The sequence below is a fragment of the Carassius gibelio genome, chromosome A7, assembly GCF_023724105.1.
Source record: "Carassius gibelio isolate Cgi1373 ecotype wild population from Czech Republic chromosome A7, carGib1.2-hapl.c, whole genome shotgun sequence".
Lineage (NCBI taxonomy): Eukaryota > Metazoa > Chordata > Actinopteri > Cypriniformes > Cyprinidae > Carassius > Carassius gibelio.
Window position 1 is genome coordinate 20,388,665 of NC_068377.1, and position 26,658 is coordinate 20,415,322.

A 26,658-nucleotide genomic window follows, 5' to 3' on the forward strand; every position below is an offset into this window, starting at 1 on the left:
AGAAGAAAAAAGTACTCCATGAATGTGATCAGTGTTTGTTACTAAATAATTTATAACCCACATTTGTTTGGAATATTTTAATGCCTGTTCCGGGTTTAAAAGTATAACTTATACATGTAACTTGAATTATGAATTATGTATGTATACATTTTTTATGTTTGAAACAAACATATGGCTGCATGATTCTTTATTCATCCTATAATAAATTGTAAAATACTCAACAATTGTTCCTTAATATGTGCATGTGTGTGTGTGTATCTGTGTATATATTTATATAGGATGCATGGATTCAAGAAATAGCTTAAATACACTTTTTACTTAAAAATACATGAAGAGATGAGACTTGAACATTTTAGCAATAAACCAGCAACAACAAAAAGTTATTGAGATATATAACCCATGGAGTTAATGTAAATGTGTGACCCTTTTTGACATCTTTAAAAATTAGAGACCTTTTGAGATGATGAGACCCCCATTTTGTATTCTGAATAATCTCCAGAAGTCTTGTTGTATTGGCTTGTTATCCTCTTTTCAGGTCTAAAAGGCAGGATATCAATCAATAACTCATAAATCCCTCTATAATATATATGAGAAACAGAGTGGATTCTAGTCTTGCTACTGCCGTCCAACAAGAATCAGATGTCAAGCCTTGAGTGTGAGACCTATACAGTACTTCAGAAGATGCCTGTGATGCACTGATGAGTAGGCAGAATTATCTGGAAGTTAGTTGGCTTCAAAGTTAAAGGGCTATTTCTACCAAAATTTGAAATTTTGTCATCATTTACTCACCCACATGTTGTTTCAAAGTAAAAACTTGTATGACTTTCTTTCTTAATTTCTTGATGTTGAAGAATGTTGGTAACCAAATAATTTTGTTTGCTATTGACTTGTATAGAGAGAGAGAGAGAGAGAGATAGAGAGAGAGAGAGAAAGAGAGAGCGAAGAAAGAAAGAAAGAAAGAAAGAAAGAAAGAAAGAAAGAAAAACTCATAAAGTTTTGGAACAACCTGCCGTCAGTGGCTCTGGGAACAGGGGTGAACGATCTCTTTTATTAATCAAAACTTTATGTACAGTAACTTGGTTGATTTTTGTTTTGCTATGTGTTTGAGAATTCATGATATTCTAAGAAAATGTATGTAATAGAACAGAATAAAAAACGATTTATCCTAAAGGGATTTGTAATTTTTTTTTAAATAATAATAATTATTTTTTATTATTTACTTAAACTATACATCCTGAAAAATACACAAACATTTTTTAGAGCCTTAGATTTTATAAAAATAAATTATTGTATAAAAATAGCCATAGATTTTTTTTTACATTACTTACAAACAAACCAATAAATAATTGCATTTTATAATACATTTTTAAAGATGATCTAGAGAATTGTTTATGATTTAGTTACATTCTCGAAGATAATATATTGCCCTTGTACCGCAACTGGTTTCCTTTAATTTCTGGGATTCATCCAGGAAGTGATTGTGACATGTCTCATGTTATTGACCCTGTCTTTAACCAATCGTTTGGAAGAAAATGTTATGTTGTCCAATCAAATTTCACCTTGCTACTGAGTGGGCGGGCTGTTCTCAGTGTTGGGTTTGTTTAGTTACAGCAAGAGCATCGATTTCGGTTTTGTTTTCTCTGATTTCCAGTCGCTGAACGGTATCGTTCGGCTGATCATTCAATAAAACCAGGTAAACAATTCGCATTTCATCTATTAATACGACTCATCAACAGAAAAGCCGCAAAACATCACTGAAATCACTAGATGACTCTAGAAGCGACGGATGACTGAAGTTTGTGTGAACCTGAACTATCATGCCAGAACAGTGCTGCAATCATGTTTCCAGATTACTGCCTTAAATCTCGCTAAATCTTAACATACTCCAATAACATAAACGTATATGTGCAAATGACTGGGAAATGGTGAATTGTCGAGGCGGAAAACAACTGACCTGCTGCTGAGTCATTAGCTAGCTAGTCAAAGAAGCTTTAGCTAAAAGGCTAACAGAAGTTCACTTGATCTGACTGAAGAAAAAACACCTGAACTCTGTCTTCTACAGCGCGAGTGATCCTTTAGACCTAAAACTACCGACAACACGTTCATAAATGATGATGAACTTCTGGTATTGTGATTCTTTGCTGGTTTTGTAGGTTAGCAAGCTAACGTTAACTAGCCTGGCTAGAGACATAACTAACATTTAATGTGTTCGGCTCTTATGAAACAGCCTTTTCTACAACATGGGGAGGCATTTTTTTTGTGCGCACAGATATGTGTATGACTCCAGGGTATATTTCCTGGCTTTTAATGTATACAAAAAGTTGAAGCAATATTTCAACGGTAATGTTTTGACATTTCTGCTTTCTTTTTCGTGTTGATCACACCTGCTGAAGTGCCAGATTAGTGTCAGTCCCGCTGCAAACTTCTGTAACAGACCTCTGGAGTTTGGATAGAGTTGTTTTAAATATCTTCCTCATAACAGCTTGCTTTATTCTCAGCAGTATGTTAACATGCACGTATTTTCAGCTTCTTGACCAGTGTTTATCATCAGAATCACACACAAATTATTTGACCAGTGTTTTTTTTTTGTAATGATTAGTTTATAGGCTTGACACCCATCTCAAGTTTTCTTTGTCTTGTAGGTACAGACAACACTTTGTTGCTCTGCACACCGGGTACTTGCATTGATCGCTGCTCGATGGGAAAAGTGTAACCATGTTCAGTTTCGAGGGAGATTTCAAGAGAACACCCAAGGTGTCTCTTGGGGGTGCTAGCAGAAAAGTAAGTTTTCCATATGATATGATGGCTAAATGATCAAATTGTCTGAAATGCTGAGCACTTTGTTTGCACAAATGTCTAGTTCTGTGCATCTCTACATTTGTCTACAACAATTATTACTTGGAAACTGATGATGTGGTATATTTGTGAATATTTGGTGTAAATGATTTCCATAAGTCATTGGGGAAGTCGTGGCCTAATGGTTAGAGGGTTGGACTCCCAATCGAAGGGTTGTGGGTTCTAGTCTCGGGCCGGACGGAATTGTGGGTGGGGGTAGTGCATGTACAGTTCTCTCTCCACCTTCAATACCACGACTTAGGTGCCCTTGAGCAAGGCATCGAACCCCCAACTGCTCCCCGGGCGCCGCAGCATAAATGGCTGCCCACTGCTCCGGGTGTGTGCTCACAGTGTGTGTGTGTGTGTTCACTGCTCTGTGTGTGTGCATTTCGGATGGGTTAAATGCAGAGCACAAATTCTGAGTATGGGTCACCATACTTGGCTGAATGTCACTTCACTTTCTTTCACTTTCACTTTCTTATATGGACTACATGAATCTGGCAGAAATTGTTGTTTCATTTTTATGTTGGATCTGTTTTGAAATGTCTCACATGTGTGTTTTGTACAGGAGGAGAAGGCATCACTTCTTCATCGAACACAAGAAGAAAGAAGGAAAAGGGAGGTGAGCATCGGCCTTTGTTTTTGTTTTTTAAAGTGCTATGTGTTTTATTGTAAATATAGGACAGAAATGTTCTAAATAATGTCCGAAACTTTATATTATGAGCACTTCTCGTATTTATTTGACTTGTAATGATGAATCGCTTATTGTATTCCTTAATTTGTAAGGAGCTTTAGATAAAAGTGTCTGCAAAATAAATAAATGCAAATGTAAAAATGATGTTAGTTCTGAAAAAAAAGCATGGTTTGTCTAATTAATCGAATGCAATGATATTCACGCATTTTGAAGTGTATCTTGAGAGTCCACATACTTTTAGCTGCCAGTGAATAACCTAAGATGTACAGTATTTAGTTAGATGTTTGCATTTTATAATCATAAATGAGGATGTGAAACTTAAAGTTGTGGACAAATAAGAAATAACGGCCTTGTCCTTCATATATGTTTTTTTTATTCCTCTTTGAATTTTCCACAGGACGAGAGGAAAAGACTAAAAAATGCAATCATCATTCAGTCTTACATAAGAGGATACCAAGACAGAAAACAGCAAGTATGTGGAAGCGGTTGAAACTCTACAAGTGTTGAAGGGATTCTTCAAACAGAGAATCTGTCTGTATTCTTGTAGTTGATCGACAGATTGTTAAATGACCAAGTATTCTCTCTCTTTTTTTTTTTTCATATAGTATGCCATTCAGAGGGGCTGCTTTGACCGCTGTGCGTGTCAGTGCCAGTCAGGCTCTGGCCCTCAGCTCACAGACGGTGCCATACTCAGTCAACTTGCTCGCCAGCTTCTCTTTTTTTACAGACTAAGTGAAGACAGACCCAGAATGGTGAGGAGTGCCTCTCTACATAGATATTATAGCCATGTGAGGCTCAGTGAAGATTTGTTCTTGGCCCTTTTAATGTGAAGTCGGGCAGATTGATATTGTTATGCTGTCACTGACTTTATGAACCTTCTGTAGATCTGGATGTGCCAGAGTTTGGTAAAGCATCATGCTCAGTTCGTCAAGCTGCTGACGGGGCCAGAAAGACAGAGCTGCCTGTTTCAGATCAAGAGGATACTGGGGCACTGTTGCAGGTAAAATCAGATGTTCCTCAGATACTGATTTGTGTAGCTGCATACCTAAAATAATAAATCCTTCTGTCACAGTCACATGGAAACCTTTAGATCTTCTTGTTGGTTGCTTGCTAAGCATTTTCTCTATCTGTTTAAGGTTATTGCAAGCATGTGAAGATTCCAGTCTGAATGTGACCGTCCCGATGAGGATGCTGGAGGTGTTTTCATCTGAGAGAACCTACTTGCCCTTTCTAAAGGATGAAAACTATGTCGCTGCACTTATGGAGCAAATATTGCACTATATGGTAGAGAAAGGTAGAGAGTTTTGCCCCATCCTTTATCTTTATCATTTATTAAGACCGTACATGAGTATATTCACTTAGAGAGTACACAAGACACTTTTTTTTTTAGATTTAGCCAAAGTTTGCATCTGTAACCTATTGTGATGATATTTTCCTTCTCTCTTTTAGGATACTACAGATCTCTGTATGTGTTAGTGAATCACAAGTTGCCGTCGAGTCTAGAGTACAGTGATGCCCCTTCCATTCCACTGGCACAAACGCTGCTGGAGCACACGCTCAAGCCTCTGCACTTTACATACAGCTCCTGCCCCCCAGATACCAGGTACATATTCACATAGGTGCATACTGGGAAAAAAAGGCATGCTATACACGCTGTGGAGAGCATTCAGTTCAAGCCGTTAGAGGAATGTCTTTGTTTTGGTGTGTGTGATGCAAGGGTTCCACCAGTAAAAGGCTGCAAACTGACCCCTCACTGCAGACCGTTAGCTTTATCCTTCCAGGAGACCGATGGACATAGTTCTCTCACTGCTGTGTTTACAGAGAGTAGTAAACTCCAGACAGACTCATTGACTCAACATGTAATGTTTACACAACATTTACCCTCCATTCTTACACTCTGAGTGCCGAACACTGCTGTTTTCTTTTCTTTACTCTCTGATGAACGACAAAAGTGTGAGGGAAGAAGCTTGTGCGTACAGTCTCGTGTTTGTCCTCTCTCCTCCTTTCTCTCACTCTCGCTCTCTTTCACACACATACACAGAGGCATGCACCCAGACAAACCAGCAAGATTTTATTTGCTACTGAGGTTTGCATTAAATTAAAATTTTTTGATTTCTTTTTATATTAATAATGTATACTACTGTTCAAAAGTTTGGGGTCAGTAAGATTTATTTTTTTAAAGAAATTAATAGCAAGATCAAGTGACACTGAAGACACTGAAAATTCAGCTTTGCCATCACAAAAATGAAACGCGTATTTAAAAAATATTAAAATGTAAAGCTCTCTTGTTTTTAAAATTGGAGTAGTATTTAGAGTATTTCTGTTTTAACCGTTATTGATCAAATAAATGCAGCCTTGTTGAGCATAAGAGACTTTAATTATTTTGTTAATTGGTGTGGTTTTATTCTAGTGTGAATCAATCAAATTGTGGCCATCCCACTTCTGTTGTAACCTTTTTTTGTCTGTAAAGCAAAGGCAAAATACATCCATTTAGAACGACTGGATTACTGTGCTGTCACTTTAGAAAAATATGTGTGCTAAATTGGGAACTAACAAGGTTCTTCTAGGTCAAAGCTCTCCTGTCGGCAAACAAAGATTGTGAATATAGTTGTCTTGTAGACACACAAATAGCCAAAAGCTTGTGTAAATGTGTGTACATAAAGGAAATAATATTAGTATTGAATAAGATATATAGTATAGTATTTAGAAAAGTAAATTAGGCAATATCCTTTCTGCAGACTGAAACATACAGTACAGTTACAATATATAATAAACAATTCACAGGTTCTCAACTTTTTTCGTCTTCTTTCCTTTACAGGCAGTTTGTTTTTTCAGCCTTCACCGAGGAGTTCATTTCAGCACCTTTCACTGAACAAATCTATCATTTCTTCGTGCCAGCTTTGTCAGACCCAAAACTAGCTTTCCCATTTCAGAACTTCCTTTGGTCACTTCAGGCCACCATAGCCTCCTCTGTCCGGGCCCGGGCTCAGGCTCCATGGCTCTTTTACTTTGTGCTAACAGTTGGAGAATCAGAATTGGGTAAGCATTGTGCTTAATAGCACTTTACAGTGTCACTCATATACTGTGCGTTTCTGAGGTGACCGATCAGTGAAGACAATTATTCTGTCCATTTCATGTGTATAGGTTCTCTCTCCGAAGGAGGGTTGCTGTTGTACTTGAATGCGCTCCAGACTCTGTTGCCATTGTTGCCAGTGACGGAGTGCAACAGTACAGCTGACATCAACAGTGATTCAGAAGATGAAGAAGAAATGACCGTACAGCGTCCTGCTGCACAGGTACACACAGATTCTCTCTTATTCACTGTACCACAGTATATCAATTTGAGCTAAAAAAGCTGGATATCATTTTGTCTTTTTTTTTTTTTAAAGGATGGCAGTTGGATATCTGTGCATTATATAACAGCGGAATGTGTTCAGAAGATGGACACCAAGCAGCAGACTAATGCCCTGCTAACATTAGTTTGGAGAGACACGGCAAGTGAAGACATCTTCACCATGATGGCCTCCATCTGTCACACACTGATGGTGCAACATCGTATGATGGTGCCCAGAGTCAGGTTAGTCATATACGCAAACAACCCATCAAAAAAATGATTTTCTGCAACATTAAGGATAGCAAAGATAAGCAGATTCACAGCACAGTGCATACTTGTGCTTACTTCAAGGTAAGTTTGGCTTGTTGCACCACTCTAACTGATAAAAAGAGATCCATTCAAGAAAGAGCTGCATTCAAATGAGAATTGGATGCACTTTTATGTGTATAAAAAAGAGTTCCAAACATCAAACTGTTAAACTTTTTCTGTCTTTGCTTATTTTTTCCACAGTTTTTTCGTAAGATAAAGCAGAAATGTTGCTAATGAAAGCAGTCGGGTGTTAAAGTCTCATCTTGCTGTGTTTTATTTATTAATTTTTTTTATTACCAGGGCAGTTTTAGTTGCGGTCTCTCATCAATTAGTGCAGCGGTTCTCAATTCCAGTCATCACGCCCCACTGCTCTGCACATATTGTATGTCTCTCTCTGTTAACACCTTCAGATAATCAGCTCGTTAGAAGTGAGCTCCATGCATGAACTGTGTTCCCATTGACATGCTCCCTACACAGTGTTAACTGCTCCCTACTCCCTGAGCAGGGGAAATCTGTTGAAGTTTACTTCACTTCGAAACATTCATTCACGGATTTGCATTGTGCAACGTCCGACTTCACACATGGACAAGTGTGACATCATATACCTCTGTAAATCAATACAATTTAAAATTTACGTCTCGCACACTTCAATGCACTTTGAATGGAACATGTATGTTCGCTTTGAATTGGAATCATGGCGGAATATCCTGTGATGTCCACTTCGCAGGGCACTTACGTTCAAATAGAACAAACGTCTGAAGCGATAAGAGAAACGTACAAAATGTGCAGAACAGTGGGCCGCGAGGACTGGAATTGAGTCATCCTGTTTTTCCTCTATTTTTTTTATTTGGTGTTATTTTTATATATTATAGCCCGTCCAGAAGAGAAGGCTTTTAACATAAATACTGCCTTCACTACTTTGTCATTATCGGATATCTGTACAAAATAATTAGCTGGCCTAGGAAGATTAATTCCTGCAGGAGTGGATGGGATAGTTTTACAAGAGGTATAACAGCTGGCCCTGATTTACAACCTTTAAAGAAGTGCCCAGTGAGCGCGCAAACTTGGTTGCCTTTTAAACATGATCATATTTTAAAGTGAAGAGTATGGCTGTATTTCACGCTAAACAAGGTCATTATAGTATCAAAACTGTGTTCGTGTAAATAGCGCACTTGGTTCTTATCCATGGAAAGGTCTCATTAATGTTGAGCCTGCTGAATTTTTTTTGGCTATTTAAAGACACTATGAAGATGCAAAGAACATTAAGCAGTTAAAAGAAAGAAAAAACATTGTCACAGTTATTCATGTTAATAAAAGATAGTTATTAGAGCAGTGAAACTGACTTTGAGAGTGTTTGTGTGTGGTCCAGTAAAGTCATTTGATTTGATTATATTTCAGTCCAACACATACTCTCTAAAGCTTAGAAAGTGCTAAACTCAGTTTTATTTGAATTGTATCTACCGAAGTTTCAATTAGCATCTAGCTAGCATGCAATTAGGTGCTGAGATGCAATTAGCTTTACTGTATTTAGTCCTTGATATCAATATCAACAATTTTTAATGTATGCATTTCTTGTTACTGTATTATATTGAGGAAATTAAGGTTTTGTACATAAGGTCTACATATTTCAGTGTTTCATCCATTTTCAGTTAGAGGTCTGCAATTGTTTTGTTATTTTTTTTAAATTATCTGACATATAACATACTGAGGGGAAAGGTCTATAAATTTTTAAACAGAAGTACTTTGTGTGTGTGTGTGTGTGTGTGTGTGTGTGAGAGAGGTGGATGTATACATTCTTACCTTAACCAGTTTTAATCTAATTTTCTTCATTAATTACTTCCAACTATGCTTTATTTATTCTTTCGCCCCTTGACACAAAATAAGCATGCCCCCTGGTGTGACAGCTGTTAGGTTTAATGATCAGGGTGACCTAAGCACAGGATCTAATTTGTGATAGCAACACTGCTACTACGGTCAGGCAGTTGTGGCTGTGCTACATTGTCTCTCTGACTGTCATTAACTTAAATGGAGCCCCCACAGGAACCACTGGTCTGTTTACGACCCTGAAGCAGACCGCTAGTTTACTAATGGAAGGTGCCTCACCTAAATAAAGCTTAATGGCTCATTTAATCTTTCCTGTGGCCACATACAAAGACGAGAAATTCCAGCTCACTGGGTTGTTTATTATTTTTTTTCTACTTTATGAGTCCTGCTGGAAATTTGGGAAGTTTAGGGTTTATGGGCAGGAGATGTGGTTATTTGCACATTTAGTGACGAGCATAGTTCCTGTAGCACTTTGGTGAATAATGTTCAGTAAGGGTATTGTGTTTATTAGTCTACATTATGTTTGGTGGTATCCACTGTTTGACTTCAATATCTTTATTTCTCTCTCTTTTTTTTTGTGCGTGTGTTTTTCAGGCTTTTGTACAGTTTAGCCTTCAATGCCCGCTTTCTTAGACACCTTTGGCACTTAATCACATCTATGAAGACTAAAATGATCACAGGGTAAGTTTTCTACAGTTATTTTCTAATGCGTGCATCTTGAGTATCATATTGACGATGCCATTTTTTTTGGTCCTCTCTCTCTTTTGTGTAGCTCTATGGTTCCCTTGTTGCAGGTGATGTCTCGAGGATCTCCAATGTCTCCGGAGGACTCCAACAGGATCATTCCTCTCTTCTATCTCTTCAGCTCACTCTTCAGTCATTCACTCATCTCTGTGCACGACAGCGAGTTCTTTGGCTCAGCAGATGGTATGAACATGTATTCAATTACTGTTTCAGAATCTTGTTAATTCTACAGAACTCCTGAAATTTTAGTCATTGCTTGGGCAGGTCAGAGCCAGTCGTCAATGATGCCCTTCTCTCTGGCGGAGTTGGTGACATTGTCTCGCTGTTTGCGGGACGCGTGTCTGGGAATCATTAAGCTGGCCTATCCTGAGACCAAGACGGAGCACAAAGAGGAGTATGTAGCAGCGTTTCGCAGTGTCGGGGTGAAAACTAACAGCCAGGTACTGCAGCGCATTCAAGCTCAGCAGAAACGATGGGTCCAGCTCTTTAAGGTGATTCACTCTATATCTACATCTCACACTCTTATTTCCTCACTGATATTAATGCAGAGTTCACTTTCATAATGTGCTGAAAAAGATTAAACGTTACCAGTATTGATAAGATTCTCACTAGTATCAATTCCAGTTTTGTTAGCACTGATAATATCTTCAGTAGATGGTGGGCGTTACTTTTAACCGGTCATTGTATTAGCAGTGCTAACGATGTCTTTGATGACCTAATTAAAAGAGCTGACAATTAATGAGGCGAATAGTCCGGGCATCTGTTTTGGGGCCATCAGTGCTGACCAGCCCGGCAGGAAGAGCACTCACTCGGGAAATTAATAGGTTGTTTGCCAAGACTTAGTGAGCTGAACAACAGCATTAGGATTTTAGTCAGCTGTCTTTATGTCTTCACTCCAAGTCTTCCTCCATCATCCTCTTCCTCGTCTTCTTTCTTTTTATTTGTCGGTGTGGGATGACCAGATCTCTTGCTCGCTGTTGACAGCTCATTGACCCACTTCTGTCCTTTCATTTCACTAGATTTGTAGAGCTTTTCAACATTGACAATTAAAAATTAAATCTCATAATTTATAAATATGTATCTCAGTGATTGACGCATTATACAATTAACGTTAAGCAATTTATATGATTATACAATACATATCAGTACACATGTTTCTCCACAAGAACTTTAAAAAAATCCCCAACTTTCCCTTTAATGAAAGACATCATTAAAAGTTTCTTTAACGGGTTTGATGCTTTTCTTCAAACTGTGATCAGTGCACTCACAAGTAGACTTACATAAACAAATAGCTTTAAAACCAATAGATAGATTTGTCCACTATTTATTATATCACTGTATTCAGTGATACACAGTGTATATCATAGTTTGAAGGAATAGTTTAGTTTACTATTCCTTCTGAGTTGAACACTTCAAGTGAGCGCTCATTGTTTGGGTTCCACTAGTTGAATCAGTACGGCATACAAAAGGCTCTGAAAGATTTCTACTAAAGATGGCGGAAAACGCCTCCTGTCAGCTAAAAGGAGCCATTAAAGAAGTACAAGCAGGAGAAACGCATTTCCCAAATTGAATGTGCAATTTACAGTCCGCTCTAACGCTGTTGACCCCTCGCATACTAATGTTTGCCTCCAGCCATGGGCCGTCCCTCCGGATGTTTTATCACTCCTATTGTCGAGCTATCTATTTAATTGAAAGAAGTTAATTGAATGAAAATGATCAACTAAGCTTGCATTAATATTGCTCATGGAACTTTCTTCTTGGCTGTGTTTGGAGAGGGATGTCACCGCTGGAGTTTTGGAGAGACCCATTAAGGCCTGCACTCAACCCAATGGGCTAATTAACCAATGCTTATTCATTCCGCTAAGACAGGAAGAGCCTTCGGACCCCCTGCCCCATAAACCCACTAGCAACCGAGTTTTGCACTTGCTGTTATTACAGACTCTCTGGTGTTAGCATGTCTAGGACAGAGATTGATAGGCGTTCTCTAGAAATGGCCAGCCAGACGTTCGTTAGACACTGTAATCTAACAATGGAGAATGGAGAAGAATGTAATGGAGAAGAAAAAAGCTTTTGCATGAGTATTAAGCAGAAGTGTAGATAAATGAATTTGGATGAAGTCGATTGACTTTATGGGTGAATAACGCAGTGTTTAAAGATAATGAAGACATAGAAAAGACTTTTGGTGAATTGTAGCATTTAATTATTTTTGGTACAAGTGAGTATCTGTATATTTGTGTCAGCAACTCACAAACTGATTAACAATGAAAGTTTATCTGTCTGCTCCTTCTCCATTATATAAGCTATGGGATAAGAAATGGGATTACATTGGGCAGATAGTTTTATCAGCTTGCAGAACTGTTAATGACTTAATCATAATGTTTTTTGGAAGCTTAGTATTTTAAATTGCTTTTAAGATTGAAATTATTTATATGTGTGAAGGAATATTGTACTGAACATTATTATTATTACTTTTTTTTTTTAAATACATTTTTATTTGTAAAGGTGATTACCAACCTTGTGAAGATGCTGAAAGCCCGAGATATTCGAAGACCGTTCTGTCCATCAGGTCACTGGCTGTCTCATGAGGTCAACATCAGAGCAGATAAGGTCAAATTAATTTGTCTAATCATGTGATTACAAACTACTAAACAGAAATACTAGTTTTGCTGATCAATCAAAGAATCAAGTGACAGCAATATTTTTGATTGATAAACCATAAAGATCCAATGAAAACTAGACACTTTTGCTGCATAATGTTAAGCATTTGCATTTAAAAGAATGAATTATGACAAAAACGTTAATTGTTGAGGATTATTATGATCATCACAATTTAAACTGAATGATGTTTTACCATTGTTTGAAGAAACCGCATGCCATGTTTTTATATGAAAATAAACCAAACAAACCTTTTATTGCTTTTTTATAGTATTAAGCCTCAAATGTCAACTATACATTGAATTGGTTCCTTCTTTAAATAATACAAATAATAAAAAATGTGTGGTATTATATAAATTAAAACAATGAAAAAAGAAAAACACAAGCACTCAGAATAACATGATACCTAATTGTGGCAGATTAGAAATTTGATTATGCAGTCCTAGAATAAATGCATTTTATCATGATCGTATAATGATTCAATAGTTTTTTTTTTCATATGTATGTGTAGAATCACTTACAGCTTTTTATATATTTATATATTGATATTTGTGTGTAGGTGACTCAGCTCTATGTGCCCTCTGCAAGACACGTGTGGAGAACCAGGAGAATGGGACGCATCGGACCGCTTCAGTCCAATTTAGATGGTGAGACTTCTCCATGGAGAACAACCACAACTGAAGTGTTGTGGAACGCACACACACATAAAGTAATAATAATACACACACACACACACACACACACACACATGAAGTTATAATAACAGCCAGTCAAGCAATTTCATTTCAAAACAGGTAATAGTACTCAAGAGTGTGTTGATGCAAACTAGTACCAGTGTTTCTGGTCTTTTCCGTGCCTCCCTGGAGCATATGTGCTTAAAAATTCAATTAGCCTAAGGCTGGACACATCTGGCTGCCTGTTTGTCCGGACCTTTTTCATTTTCCTAAATGGGCTTGCGAGGTAGTGACGAATGGCTCCTGTATTGACCATGCTGCACCATATTTCTCCACCAAGATGGCCCCTTGATGGCTGGTTTGTGGAAAGAGAGAGAGAGAGGACTGCCTAATTGAGCAGAACCATTCCACCATGCAGGCAGCGTATTAGATGAATGACACATCTGCTGCTATGGCAGTTTTTTTCCTGTGGTCAAAACGTTTGTAGGACGGAGTTTTAATACAAAACAAACGTCCCTGTAATGGAGCGAGAGGACAGGTGGATGGGCAAATCGCTGCTGAGTTAATTAAAAGTGTGTGGCAGGAAAGACAGGGTTGGGATTGAGGGATCTTTAATGGGATGCTCTGTAAATACTGCACACAGCAAGGCAAATGACGTAGGTCCAACAGGCATCAAGTTTCTTTTGTTTAAAAAGACCCACTGATTTGATAAAAAAAATAAATACTGAAAATAATGCTAATACTGTGAAATATCATTACTATTTAGAATAATTTTTGATTTCTGTTTGAATGGATTCAAATGTAATTTATTGCTGTGATGCCAAGCCGAATTTTTAGCAGTCATTACTCCGGTTCCTTTTTTTAGAGAAAACCATGATCTATGTTTTCAGTATTCTTTGTTGACTTTTGTCACTTTTAATCCATCGTTTATGAATAAAAGTATTATTGAGTATTATTATTTGCTTATTGAGTGAATTGCTATAGTGTTTAGTCTTTTGTTGTCCATGTATATTAAAGAGCAGAAGTATAAATTACTGGATGGATTTCTAAAGGTGAAACAACACAGTATTGGGTGTTTTTATTATATTTGTACACATTGTTTATTTTTGCCATTTTCATTACATGCATATGTGCAGAGAGAGTGCAAGAAGTGACAATGATATCAAAAACACGATTGACAAGTAACGCAAGCTGGAAATGATCTTATATCAACAGCATTGAAGAGCCACAGCCATAATTTGAACATATTAGTAGATTTTTGGTTGAAGATATTTGGCTTTAGAGAGTTTTTTTTTTTTTTGTAATGAGATATTTGTTAAAGAGGACTTAAAGAATACAGGTTTACAGAAATGTTTATTTTCCCTCCCAGTTGGACTGGAGCCTCCACCATTGTCCGTATCAGAGGAGAGACATTTGGCAATCCTCACCGAACTTCCGTTTGTTGTACCCTTTGAGGAGAGAGTGAAGGTATGCTGTGGAGTATGTTTTGTGCCCAACACTGGTCAAAACGTTGTAATTATGTGATGAGATTGTGTATTATGCTTTAGATATGAAACACAAATAAAAATCCAAATGAACGCATGCTCAGTTTCTGAGGTGTTAAATGATGTTAATGAACTAAACTTTGTTCATTCTGTCTTTTAGATCTTCCAGAAGTTGATCTATGCTGATAAGCGTGAAGTGCAAGGAGAGGGCCCTTTTTTGGATGGCGTAAATCTCACCATTCGAAGGAACTACATCTATGAAGATGCTTTCGACAAATTATCCCTCGAAAATGGTAAACGAGGCAAACCTACCCCTTCAAACGTGTTGAAAACTCCCCTTATAAAAAGCAGTTAGCGCAATGAATGTAGAGAAAAAGGCACTAACCTTGCTTAAGAATTAGATATGATAATTAATAGCAACTGTCAACAAAAGTGGTTTAGATGATTTAGTGCAAGGCGTCTTGAGTGTAAGAACTCGCCTCTTGAGTCTCTTAGAAAGTCTCTTTAGTTGTGATTTTACAGATGACATGAAAAAAAAGATTGCGTTATGACATAGTCTAATTGCAAATGATCTGGTCAAAACAGTTCATTTATTTGGATTAATGCGCATATTGCCTAGTTTTTATATCATTGTGGGTTTAAGTGACATGTAATAGTTTAATTGAAAATATGATTGTCTAATTTTACCACATAAATTCATTAATATGTTTTCTCATGATATTATTCCCTGTATTGTAGTCTACCCCACAAAGACATAACGACTTTTACTGGGTGTTGTGTGGAACATGCTAAATACATTTGTTTATCTCCATTTCAGAGCCTGATCTTAAGAAGAGGATCAGGGTTCATTTGCTCAATGCACATGGGCTAGATGAAGCTGGCATTGACGGAGGAGGAATATTCAGAGAGTTCTTGAATGAGCTGTTGAAGTCGGGCTTTAATCCTAACCAAGGCTTCTTCAAGACAACTAATGAAGGTCTTCTCTATCCGAGTCCCACTGCCGAGATGCTTATGGGAGAATCCTTCACCTGGCATTACTACTTCCTTGGCAGGATACTGGGAAAGGTAAGACGAGGTTCACATCATCTATTGCACTACACTGTAACATTTTGATCTCTTCTGTGGCACAGCGAGGACAAAGCATTACAGAATCGCTTTAATCTAACCTGCTAGACCTGTTCACCATTTGTTTACATTATTTTATCGTAAATGAATTATTTGATAACTCTTGCAGCGGTTTGTCTTTGGATTTTTTCTTAATTATTTAATTTGTCTTTCACTTTCATACACTCACACACACAAAAAGGGTGATTTAGATCAATACTGAAGGGCAAAGTTCAGCTTCAGTCAGTGGTTTACCATTATAAATCCTATCCATTTGAATTACGAGGCCACTGCGGTTTAAAATCAAGTTTCTTGGTGCCCTTTTGCTCCATGTAAATTTTACTTTATCTAGGTTTATTTTTGTAAGATCATTTTGAAAGTGACATGTACGAAACCTCCATCAAAACATAAGAAATGTTTGGCTGCATGTAACTTTAGCTTGTTTAGCAACTTTACTTTAGCTTCAAAAATTACAATTCATGGTTTCCAAGCATTTCCAGAATCTGTACACATAGTTACCAGTATGTAGTTAATTAAAAGGGTTGATAAGTGGAAAATGTTTTACCATAAGCCCTTTTTGATAACTTTACTAATTATCCTAATTTTGCCCTGTGTTTTCCTTTAATGTCTACACCTTGAGCCACAATTTATTGTCGCTGTTTGGCCATTTCTTTCATGTGTCCGCTAGCTGGTATTTATTAGCCGCTAATGTTTTTAAAGTTTCATTAATGCGTATGCCCAGGATTGTTTATCACGAAGCACATTGACTGGGGGAAGGGTAGATGAATTACTCCTGCCAAGAAGCCCGTTGCTCAATTAGGCTACTCCATTAGTCCACGATTCCCCATCTCTGTTTGTGTAGCCGTCGCATTTGGCCATGGACGTTAAATCAGCTAGCACCATAAATAACAGGCTCCGTGCCGCTGGTAATAGAGTTTTGATCTGTCTTACAGTCACGGGCATCAACACCACTTGTGGAGAGGCAATTCTGGCCACTTATTAGAGCGCTATAATGAATACGCACACCTTGTGCGATGGAAGGGACATAAGCGAGCTCCTGCTCTGAGGAATGGCTGCCCCTGCCCTCCTACTTTCCTGATCCTATTCCATTCAATTGCCCCCTCTCCTCAGTAATGGGCAAAAGAATTAAGGTGACGAGATTAATTTGAATTTGACTTTCAATTAACCCTCCTTCTCTCTCCATAAATATGTGAAGGAGTGGCAGACTGAGGGGATATTGATATTTGTTTAGTGCTCTTATAAAGACGACCTGTATAGATTACAGTTGCGTCACTGTAGCAGTTTGGCTGGCCTCACACACACAGAAGACACACACACAGAAAAAACTGTTGATCATTTCTGTGATGTAGTGACCCTTTTTTTTATTTATTTATTCAATTTTGCCGATTTGTCACAGAGGTCATGTTATATTGCTGGCTAAATATTTCTGACAAAAGAAAATCTTTTTTTGTAGTGGAATCGGTGAAGAAAATTTGGTAGTTTGGATTTGCGAAATCCGCTTTTCTGCTCATTTTAATATAGTTATGGCATCATTTCAAAAGCAGATTTTGTGTGAACCTGATAATCAGTGGTTTCTACAGAATTAGTAAAAACATTTACCCTTTTTAGCTTACCTTTTATATATTTAATATACGGTCAGTCTACAATGTTTACCAGGTTTACATTTCACTGCAAGTTGTATTCTGTATATGGCTGTATATGTGACTTATATATAAAATCTTGAATATATAAATATATATAAAATCTTGAATCTGAACATGCAGAACTGCTGTTGCATATTAGAAATGTAGACCGCATGGGCCGAGTGCATTTATAGATCATGATGTTGAAGAAAACTGTGTTTCCACAATACTGAAAGTGGATACTTAGAAAATAATGACTTTTTATTAAGGTTTTGAGACACGCTGCAGCCATTTAACTGAAACTTTGTAGCCACTTGTTTAGAATGACCTCCTGTTGAATTGTTTTCACACAAATACTTCTACAGTCTATTCATGCCCACACACACACACACACACACACACGCACACACACACACATAAATACCAGGTGTTCTGCAGTTCAACAAGCAGTGCTTAACTGTCCCTCTCCAAAGGGCAACAGAAAGGAAAGAGAAGGTCAGAACTCCTGATTGATGGCAAGTGTGTTAAGTTTTTTATTGATTCTTAATGCTGTAAATTTACAAATTTATTTGGCAGAAACAGAAGGCAGTTGCTAAGTTGTTGGCATTTACTCTCCTGATGGTGCCACAATTTGCATTAATTGCATTGCCACTGCACTCACTTATATTAAAAGGCCCGGCCATTCATTACTCCTTTTTATCCCAAGTCATTTTGGCACAATTTCTGGCAATAAACACCCATAAATAACTTGAAGGTTTGAAAAATAGTCTGCGTCGTGCCTCCATATCCTTATTGCGGCTTCTTCCCGGGAGCGACGTTATTGATAGGTTTCAGGAGGGCGCAGCACATATGTTCCCACAACAGGGCTTGTGGGATGAATGTTGCTAAGTGGATTATTTTGCATAAAAAATGTCCCACGTTTGAAGTCCCACAATTAACCTGTGTTTAGAAAATGCTCTGATTTACAGCCTCTCTCTCTCTGTGTGTGTGTGTGTGTGTGTGTGTGTGTGTGTGTGTTTTAGATGCATGCATTATGGAGATTTAGGAAATTTATAATCCATGTAGTTTATGTGGTCGAGGGATTTTAGTGCAATCATTTATTCAAGGCCTGTATATTTTAATGCCCTCAGTTATGGTCTTTTTAGAACTGTTGCAGTACTTTAGCTTTTATGACTCCCCCCTCCTTAATGGAAGAACAGGATAAGGATACAATTGATGTTTTTAAAGTTTGAGCTTCTTCAGTTTAAAGTGTCAGTATTTGGGACAGATTAGCCAGTAGGATGAAGATATTGCCCTCCTGGACATCGTCTTCAGTTAAATATCTCTCTCTTTCTCCTGTCCCCCAGGCGCTGTATGAAAACATGCTAGTGGAATTGCCATTTGCAAGTTTCTTCCTGTCCAAGCTCTTGGGCACCAGTGCAGAGGTGGACATCCACCATCTGGCCTCTCTAGACCCAGAGATGTACCGAAACCTGCTCTTCCTCAAGAGCTATGAAGGCGATGTGGAAGACCTTGGACTTAACTTCACTGTGGTCAACAATGATCTCGGGGAGGCTCAGGTGAACAGCATGTCTTTTCCCCTCCACTTTTAATGCTCTTTTGATAGTCTTTTGTGTCTCCTCTCTCCCTCTCTTGCATTGTTAATGATTGATCTAACTGTTGTTAGTCTTGGCTGACAGAGATAAAGCACGTCTCTGTCTAGATCTCTCTGAAAGAACTTCTCTGTTGACCAGAAACATACCAGCTGGGTAGCATAGTATTAGAGCATTGCCACTCCTCACCAGCGATTTCTAATTGCTTCCATTGTCCTCATTTGTAAGTCGCTTAGGATAAAAGTGTCTGCTAAAGGACTAAATATAATGTAAAAAAAGAAAAAGGTGTGTGAAGGGAAATTTTATGTGCTCTCCACATTTGTTTCAAGCTCATTTTTTCACTTTAGCATTTAGAAAATGTTGATTGTTAAAATTATTATTAAACAACAATTTCATTATGTAGACAATGTATACATTTTATCAAATATAAAAGAACAAAATTCTGGAAAAAAAAAACAACAACTAAGGATTAAAAAAAATACAATAAAAACTATGCCACAATAGGTAACCGATTGGTAGGTTTTGTTATTGATAAACTTACATTTCCCATTCCTTTTTTTTTTTTTTTTTTTAATAATAAAAAAACCTAGTAAAAGTAAACATTCAGTTCATTCTCTTTCCCCTTCATTAGCGAGGTAAAGGGTGTCCATGTGCACTCGTGTTCCTCAATTGCCATCAGCACTTTCCTCTGCAGCTGTACAGATCCACTTTCAACAAGGAATTAAATCCTCACTGAGCCCAGGGTGATGGCGCCTGTCACACTTCCGTCGATTTGTCTTTTTCCAGGTGGTCGAGCTCAAACCAGGTGGAAAGGACATCCCGGTAACCACAGCCAACAGCATAGCCTACATCCATTTAGTGGCCGATTACCGTCTGAACAAACAGATCCGAGCACACTGCCTGGCCTTTCGACAGGGCCTGGCCAACGTGGTTAACCTGGAGTGGCTGCGCATGTTTGATCAGCAGGAAATTCAGGTAGCAGCTGACACACACACTTAGATTTACACTGTAAAAGTGAGAAAAGGCACATCTGTCTACATACAAACCAATCAATCAAATAGTAACAATGAGATCAACAGCCTGTCTTTTCTTTACTCCCTACTTTAAACACTCCTATTTGTGGTCATTTATTAAACGTAAACAACTGAAGTCCATTTATTTTTTCAGGTACTGATTTCTGGTGCACTTGTGCCCATCTGTCTGGAAGACCTAAAGAAATTTACCAACTACTCAGGTACTACAAGAACACCCATAACACTTTTTATGAGTCATTTCATCTTCGATTTTGAGCTTTATTTAAGGTCAGGTTGATATTTTTTATATTCTGTATTTATTAGTAATGGAGAGCAATGTACCAGTTTTAGAACACATTGTTTTCTTTTCACACGCACCTCCTAGCAATGAGCTGTATGTTTGTGCATGAGTTTGTTGTGTTGAGAATGACTTAAATGGTTAGTTCACCCAAAGGTGAAAATTTGATGTTTATCTGCTTACCCCCAGGGCATCCAAAATGTAGGTGAAAGCAGATAAACATCAAATTTTCATTTTTGGGTGAACTATCCCTTTAACAGTCTGGTACTGTGTGATCCTCAAATGTTTACTTTATGATGCAATGCCTAGTTTTTTTTTTTTTTTACTGAAACTATTTTCAAAGGCAGCAAGTTTATGATGCCTGGTTATTTTAAAAGTTGTCTAGTGTATTCCAGCCTTATGTGTGAACTCGAATGACTCAACTTTTCCTCTGCTTGGACAGGACATGAATTTGGTTCCATTAACTAAAGCTCATAATAATGATAATTCAGAAGGGTTTAGTTATGCAAGTCTTTAGAATTTCATTTTATGCATTATATTCTTAACTTTATTGTTTTTCTTAACTGTTGCTGTATTATTCAGGAGGTTATACAGCAAATCATCCAGTGATCAAACTATTCTGGGATGTGGTGGAGAGCTTCAGCGATGAGGAAAAACGCAAGCTGCTAAAGTTTGTTACGAGCTGCTCACGGCCTCCGCTCTTAGGCTTCAAGGTCAGTGAGATTGACCAACACCCCCCTGAAAATATGATTTTAATAAACTTTTGACATGTGAAAGACATCGGAGGTTCTGATCTGTTGTGTCTGAACTCTTTAAACATGAGTTAATAATTGTTCTGGGATTGCATGGTGGGTTCACAGGAAAAGTGAAATGTGCAGACATGACCCAACTTAGCTGCATCGATATGACTAGCATCTGTTATCACATGGAGTTCAGATGAAGTTCACGCCAGCTCACACCTGCCGATGATTTAAAATTGTATTCAATAAACTTATCAAGATCCCCACCGCAAAGAATTCTGCTCCCTTTCTTAACAGAGAAATAATGAAGTGAACGGATTGTTTTGTCGTAGTATATCGTCATTAATTTACACAAGGGTGTATGAACAAACAGGCTCATTGTAACAAATCATTTTCACATTATAACAGTTTTCAGGATAGGCCTTATCTTGACCTCTGTTTGTGCTAGAGAGGTTGTGACCCTTAGGATTGTTATTTGAGGCTTTGCCAAGTGCTACTGCATGTGTCAAATAAATCTGACTGATAAAACTTAGAAATGCCCTGTTGAACTTGCTGTTTGAATGGCGTTGACTTAAAGGTGCCATAGAATGGCATTGGTACAGTATTTTAAATTGTTCTCTGAAGTTCCCAGAGTGTGTATGCAAAATACCCCACAAATAATTTTTTATAGCTTCTTGAAATTGGCGAAAAAGTGTGTCCCCTTTTACATGAAAATGAGCCGGTGCACCAGCCTCCCTTCCCGCGTTGCCAAGTCCGTGGTTTCACATGGAATTGGGCTACTTCAACACTGTTGTTGCCGGTTGCTTTTCAAGTCCGCGGAAGGGTTTTGTTCCGAAAACCTGGCAACCCTGCTCTCTTCAAGAGCTCATGCTCGTGGGCAGATAGGTGTTATGTGACCATGTTTACTGACCTCACACATTGCTTCCAAACACAATTTTAACTACCACATTCCTATTCACGATCATTCTGGTAGCAAGTGAAGGAAGCATTAGTGAAAACAGGCAGAGAGATTGCACATGAAGCGTTGGTATCGATCCCTCTTTCAGAAGCAATCTTTGGACAACTCCAACTTTTTTCCAGGATATTTCCTTTGTGTCCTCCGCTGTCTACGGAGACTCCTATGTTCATTGGCACTTTGGTGCTGGCACGTACCTCCAGCAGCCACAGCTAGAGAACAGTAATGACGGACCGCAGCTTCTCACTCAGGGCTGTGTATATGCTTCACAAAGCCGACTTCGGCTTATTCTTATCCTAATAAGAATTATTCTTATTCTTAGCCGACTTATTTAACAGGATTAGTATTGTCTCATCCTCTAGGAATGTAATCTTAAGTCTTTTTCTTGTATCTCACTGTGTGAAGTCTGGAGAACAGAAACATCATTAAATGTGTTTTTATGCCTTACTTGGACTAACCAAGGACAGTAATTGTCATTTCATTGACTTTATTACATATTTTAATAGCTGTCATCAGTTTAAAGCGGATTACCTTGAATTTGGGAGGGGGGGAAATCATGGCTTTTGAGCAATTCCACAGATATGTGTTCCTGCCAAAATTAAAGTGGGGCTGTTTAATGAATTTGACTTTGGTGCAGACGCTCTGAGGAACGGGTGGAGAGGAGGAGCAAGAGGAAAAAGACGAAGAGAGACCGATCAAGGGGAGATGGCCTCCCACCTCGTCTGCCTCTTTAGCCAGCTCAGCCTTAATTAGGTGCCGTTAAACACCCCAGAATTCATTAGGGGAGAAATAGCCCTGTCACAGAGAGCTATTTATAAAAGATGATGGATACGCTTCTTTCAAGACGATGGCTCCCATCGTGACACTTCCTCAATAAGCAACGATACTTTAATACCTTAATTGTTAGAAGAATTGGCCCGTTAAAGCAGGTTTAATCAGGTGCATTTTGGGGTTGAGCCTTACAGCCACGTGGATCATTTTTTCATTAGGCCTATCTTGTTGTTCTTCCAGTAACCTTTCACAGATCTGAAAAGTTGTAAGCTTAGATTTTGCATCCGATATCAGGCTGTTGTTATTTATCTGCACAGATGCTGTCCATTTAAAATGTTTAAAAAGAGAACTTGTTGTAATCAGTGGTCCACTGATGCCCCTTCACTTGCTTGCACTACACTGACAGTAGAAATGGATCTGGAACTTTCACTTTCAGTTTGAAGCTGTACTGTGTGGCTCATCTGTGGTCGTGAGCAGTGTAGACACAACAGGCGCTTTCACACATACCGTCTTTACTGGTAAATGACTGGAAAATTCCCATTAAGAGATCATGTGTGAACAGGAGCTTTTCAAAAATACCGGTAAATTTGTTTTGCCAATTTACCGGTATGGGAAGTTGTAACATTTCCAGTAAATTACCAGTAATGTCCTCTATGTGAACACAAAACGTGATTACTGGTATGAGCATGAACAAGTTCAGAATGTGCTGTTTGTGCAGCCTTAGAAAACGGTCTAATAATGCTCTTCATGGAATCTCGTCCATGGAATGTGCCACTTCCAATATTTATCTGGTTACAGTCATTAATGGAATTAAAAATAACTTGCAGTTTCAGTAAGTGAGTCAGATGTTGATTCAGTATCCGCCCTGAGCGATTCAAAGAGTTTCTTTCTGTGAAAGATGGGTCAGACTGATTTAACCCATTAACGTCAAGTGTTTTTGACCAATTCATTAAAAGAACTGAAAAAGAAAAAAGTGACTTGTGAATTAGACAAGACTGGTCACTCTGTATTTATTGTTTTGCTCGCTGCCCACAAAACTCAACTCAGTAGAAAGGCATGTTTTATGCCTTTATTTTGCACAACTTTTTTTTTTTATCTTAACACTTCACTTCATATTCAGCACTTCCTGTTTCTTTTCAACCACCCCTTATTTCTACCATGTACGTATATGATCAAATGTGTTTGTAGAATATTGTTCCTAAATGTTTATGAGACACCCTGCTTTCTCATTCTCTGTAGGAGCTGTACCCGGCCTTCTGCATCCATAACGGAGGCACTGACCTGGAGCGTCTCCCTACTGCTAGCACTTGCATGAACCTTCTCAAGCTGCCGGAGTTCTGTGACCCTCAGCTAATGCGAAACAAGTTACTCTATGCTATTGAATCCTCTGCTGGCTTTGAGCTCAGCTGAGGAATACTTCATCTCCTTGATGGCCTTCAAACCCAGACAAGAATATTCGTCTTTTGTCGTGGTGACCAGATAGAAAATGATCAGAATGGACAGACAGAGCGTCTGCTGTGGATCTACAGTGATTTACAGAAGGTGTTGGGGCATATAAAAACAGAGTAACAGACCGTTTGAAGCTGTGGCACGTACCAATATATGCTCCGTTTTATTTTTACTTCAAAGAGCGTAAACTTGTACATAATGCATTTATAATTTCAAAGCAACTTCCCAGAATGCGTCCATTGAGCGAAAGCACTAACATTAAACAGGAAGATCTAAATGTTGGAGATACCGAAAGAATAAAATGGCAACGCAAAATTTACTTGTAGATTTTCCTTGGTTTTGCATTGCTAACTTCAAGAGGGAATGTTTTAAGACCATGTCATTTTACGGTTTCAACTGCTCTTTGTCACCATAGTGCTGCACAACTTGAGTGTCTACCAATAAAATGCATGCATTAGCCTCGCTAACTCAAGAACAAGCTAAACAAGCTTCTCCAATGTAACAGCATGCCTGAAACTTCTTCAGTACAGTATACTAAAGAGTTGCCTTGGTTTTATGTCACACCGCTTCAGCTATACACACCTTGATACAAGTCTTGCTAACGGTAGACCATTTGTTGAAAACTCTGAGCTATACATTTTCCAGACTAAAAATTATTTTATGGCTAATGTGCCACCAACAAAAGAGTTTAATAGATCAGAGTCATGGCAGGATGTGTGAAGGTTAACGGGTGAATGGGTAGAACAGTAGCACAGACAATGGTGTGTAGTCATCTTGTTTTAATCATGTAGTAATGATGACTTATTTACCTAAAGAAAGTTACAGTACACTTCACTTTGAAAATACAATAGTGACCAGCTGCAACTGTCCTGTTTATGAGATTTCAGGCCTCAAATATATATGTGTGTGTATTCCACACATTGGGCTTTGCCATTATAGCGATGGATAATTATGCTAAAAAAAAATTTTTTGTGCAATAAAATAAAAATGGACTGATGACTTTTAGGTTGTTTTTAGATAAGTAGTCCAAGGGGAGATTTTTAAGTGAAACAGAATTGATCAGTGAAGGAAGAGTGTGACTTCAAAGCCAAGGCATGTGTACTGGACACTACTACAACATCTGCTGTTGCTCCGAACAATTCAGTAAACTAAAGTGGAGTGAAGTATGTCAGCAAGGTTGGTTGGCAGAGAGCTGATGATGATGGATATGTGAATATGTATATGTCTACATCTTTTAATGTTCACACAGCATTTGTATAAGATTTTAAATTTCTCTCTTCACCTTCTCAGTAATAACCTGTCTCCCAACATCTGTTCAGTGAGGAATGTGACATCATGCAGGTGCTGAACATCTGATTGTTTACAAACACTGATGTGCAGAGTTTGTCTTGATGTTGGTGATGAGAAAGGACAAGCAAAGTTTGTGGAAAGATGTACATTTACCGACTTTAAGTGCAGGTGTTCAGTCGAAGTATCAAAGAGTGTATGGCAATGATTAAAATATGTTTTGAGTTTTTATTTGCACTGGAGATATCAGCATCTTTTGTTGAAATGGAATATTTAAAAAAAACTGGGGGATGAGATTTTCATTTGGAGTTTTATGGCCTTTGACATATAATTAAAGAAACATCCAGTGATGGAACAAGAAAGGAGGCTATTCGGGACCACAAATGCATTATCGGTACAACATAAATTAAGGGTGTATGTTTGACATAAATCTAATGGGGTCCTGCTATGAGAGCAAGAGAGCAGGGGGAACTTTTTATTCCACCTTGGATCATCTCCATATATCCTCCCAGCCTCAGTCTCACCCTCCTCCTCTAAACTCCTCCCTCTCTGACCAAATCTCAGACGGGGGTAATTGGGTCTTAAAAAAACAACTTGTCCTATAGCTATGAAGGATCGGTCTTAATTATGGGAAGATTTATTTGGGCATATTACCTCATAATGGATTATAGCTCAAACTTAATGTCTCTGGCCATCAATCACATCCACGTGCAAAAATATACCAAAGGTATTTTATACAGCTTTTAGAAATGTTATTATTGCACTTAGGGTCAAGTCATTTTACACCAGAATGTGAAAGCTTAAAGATTTCATTTCAGAGAATTCATTAGGAACAATTAATGGGTTTTATAAAACCCTTCACGTTTAACAGAGTCTGATTTCCTCTTCTAAAGGGAGGGACTTATTTCTATCTTTTTTTTTTTTTTTATGTAGATTATTGAATTGTGTTAAATTGTTTTGTGAAACATGAATTAAATATATAATTTAAACATACAATTGATCTTTGTCAATGTAGAAACCCCCATTTAAGTAGCATTTACATAAACTTTACAGTTTTATTCCTATCCATATCCGGAAGGTTTTTACAGATGCATTTGCTCATCAATAATTATACATTTTATTCATAAAAATGTGGAAAATATGCTTATTTTGTTCTGGAGGTGACCGTATTTTCTGATTTATGGAGTGATAAGATGGATATCTTAAATCCCCTCTGTAAGAACCTTTGACTCTAATTTACAAAGTCTACAAAA

General features: G+C 37.9%; 1 protein-coding gene across 2 annotated transcripts; it reads left to right on the forward strand.

Moving 5' to 3' along the window:
* Window positions 1-1,559: 1,559 nt before the first annotated feature.
* On the forward strand, window positions 1,560-25,642 carry LOC128016770 (ubiquitin-protein ligase E3C-like). 2 transcript variants are annotated; one of them, XM_052601550.1, is made up of 24 exons: window positions 1,560-1,693; window positions 2,643-2,781; window positions 3,404-3,457; window positions 3,927-4,001; window positions 4,135-4,281; window positions 4,414-4,529; window positions 4,666-4,823; window positions 4,979-5,132; window positions 6,348-6,568; window positions 6,674-6,825; window positions 6,919-7,106; window positions 9,591-9,677; window positions 9,769-9,923; window positions 10,005-10,231; window positions 12,243-12,347; window positions 12,955-13,042; window positions 14,439-14,536; window positions 14,714-14,846; window positions 15,371-15,618; window positions 18,647-18,859; window positions 19,679-19,867; window positions 20,060-20,126; window positions 20,786-20,916; window positions 23,909-25,642. In XM_052601550.1, the coding sequence occupies exons 2-24, from the start codon at window positions 2,716-2,718 to the stop codon at window positions 24,077-24,079; spliced, it is 3,243 nt and encodes a 1,080-aa protein (XP_052457510.1). In that variant the 5' UTR covers window positions 1,560-1,693; window positions 2,643-2,715; the 3' UTR covers window positions 24,080-25,642. The 2 variants fall into 2 exon arrangements, with proteins under 2 accessions (XP_052457510.1, XP_052457511.1); XM_052601551.1 differs by lacking the exon at window positions 1,560-1,693 and adding an exon at window positions 1,775-2,125.
* Window positions 25,643-26,658: the final 1,016 nt, after the last annotated feature.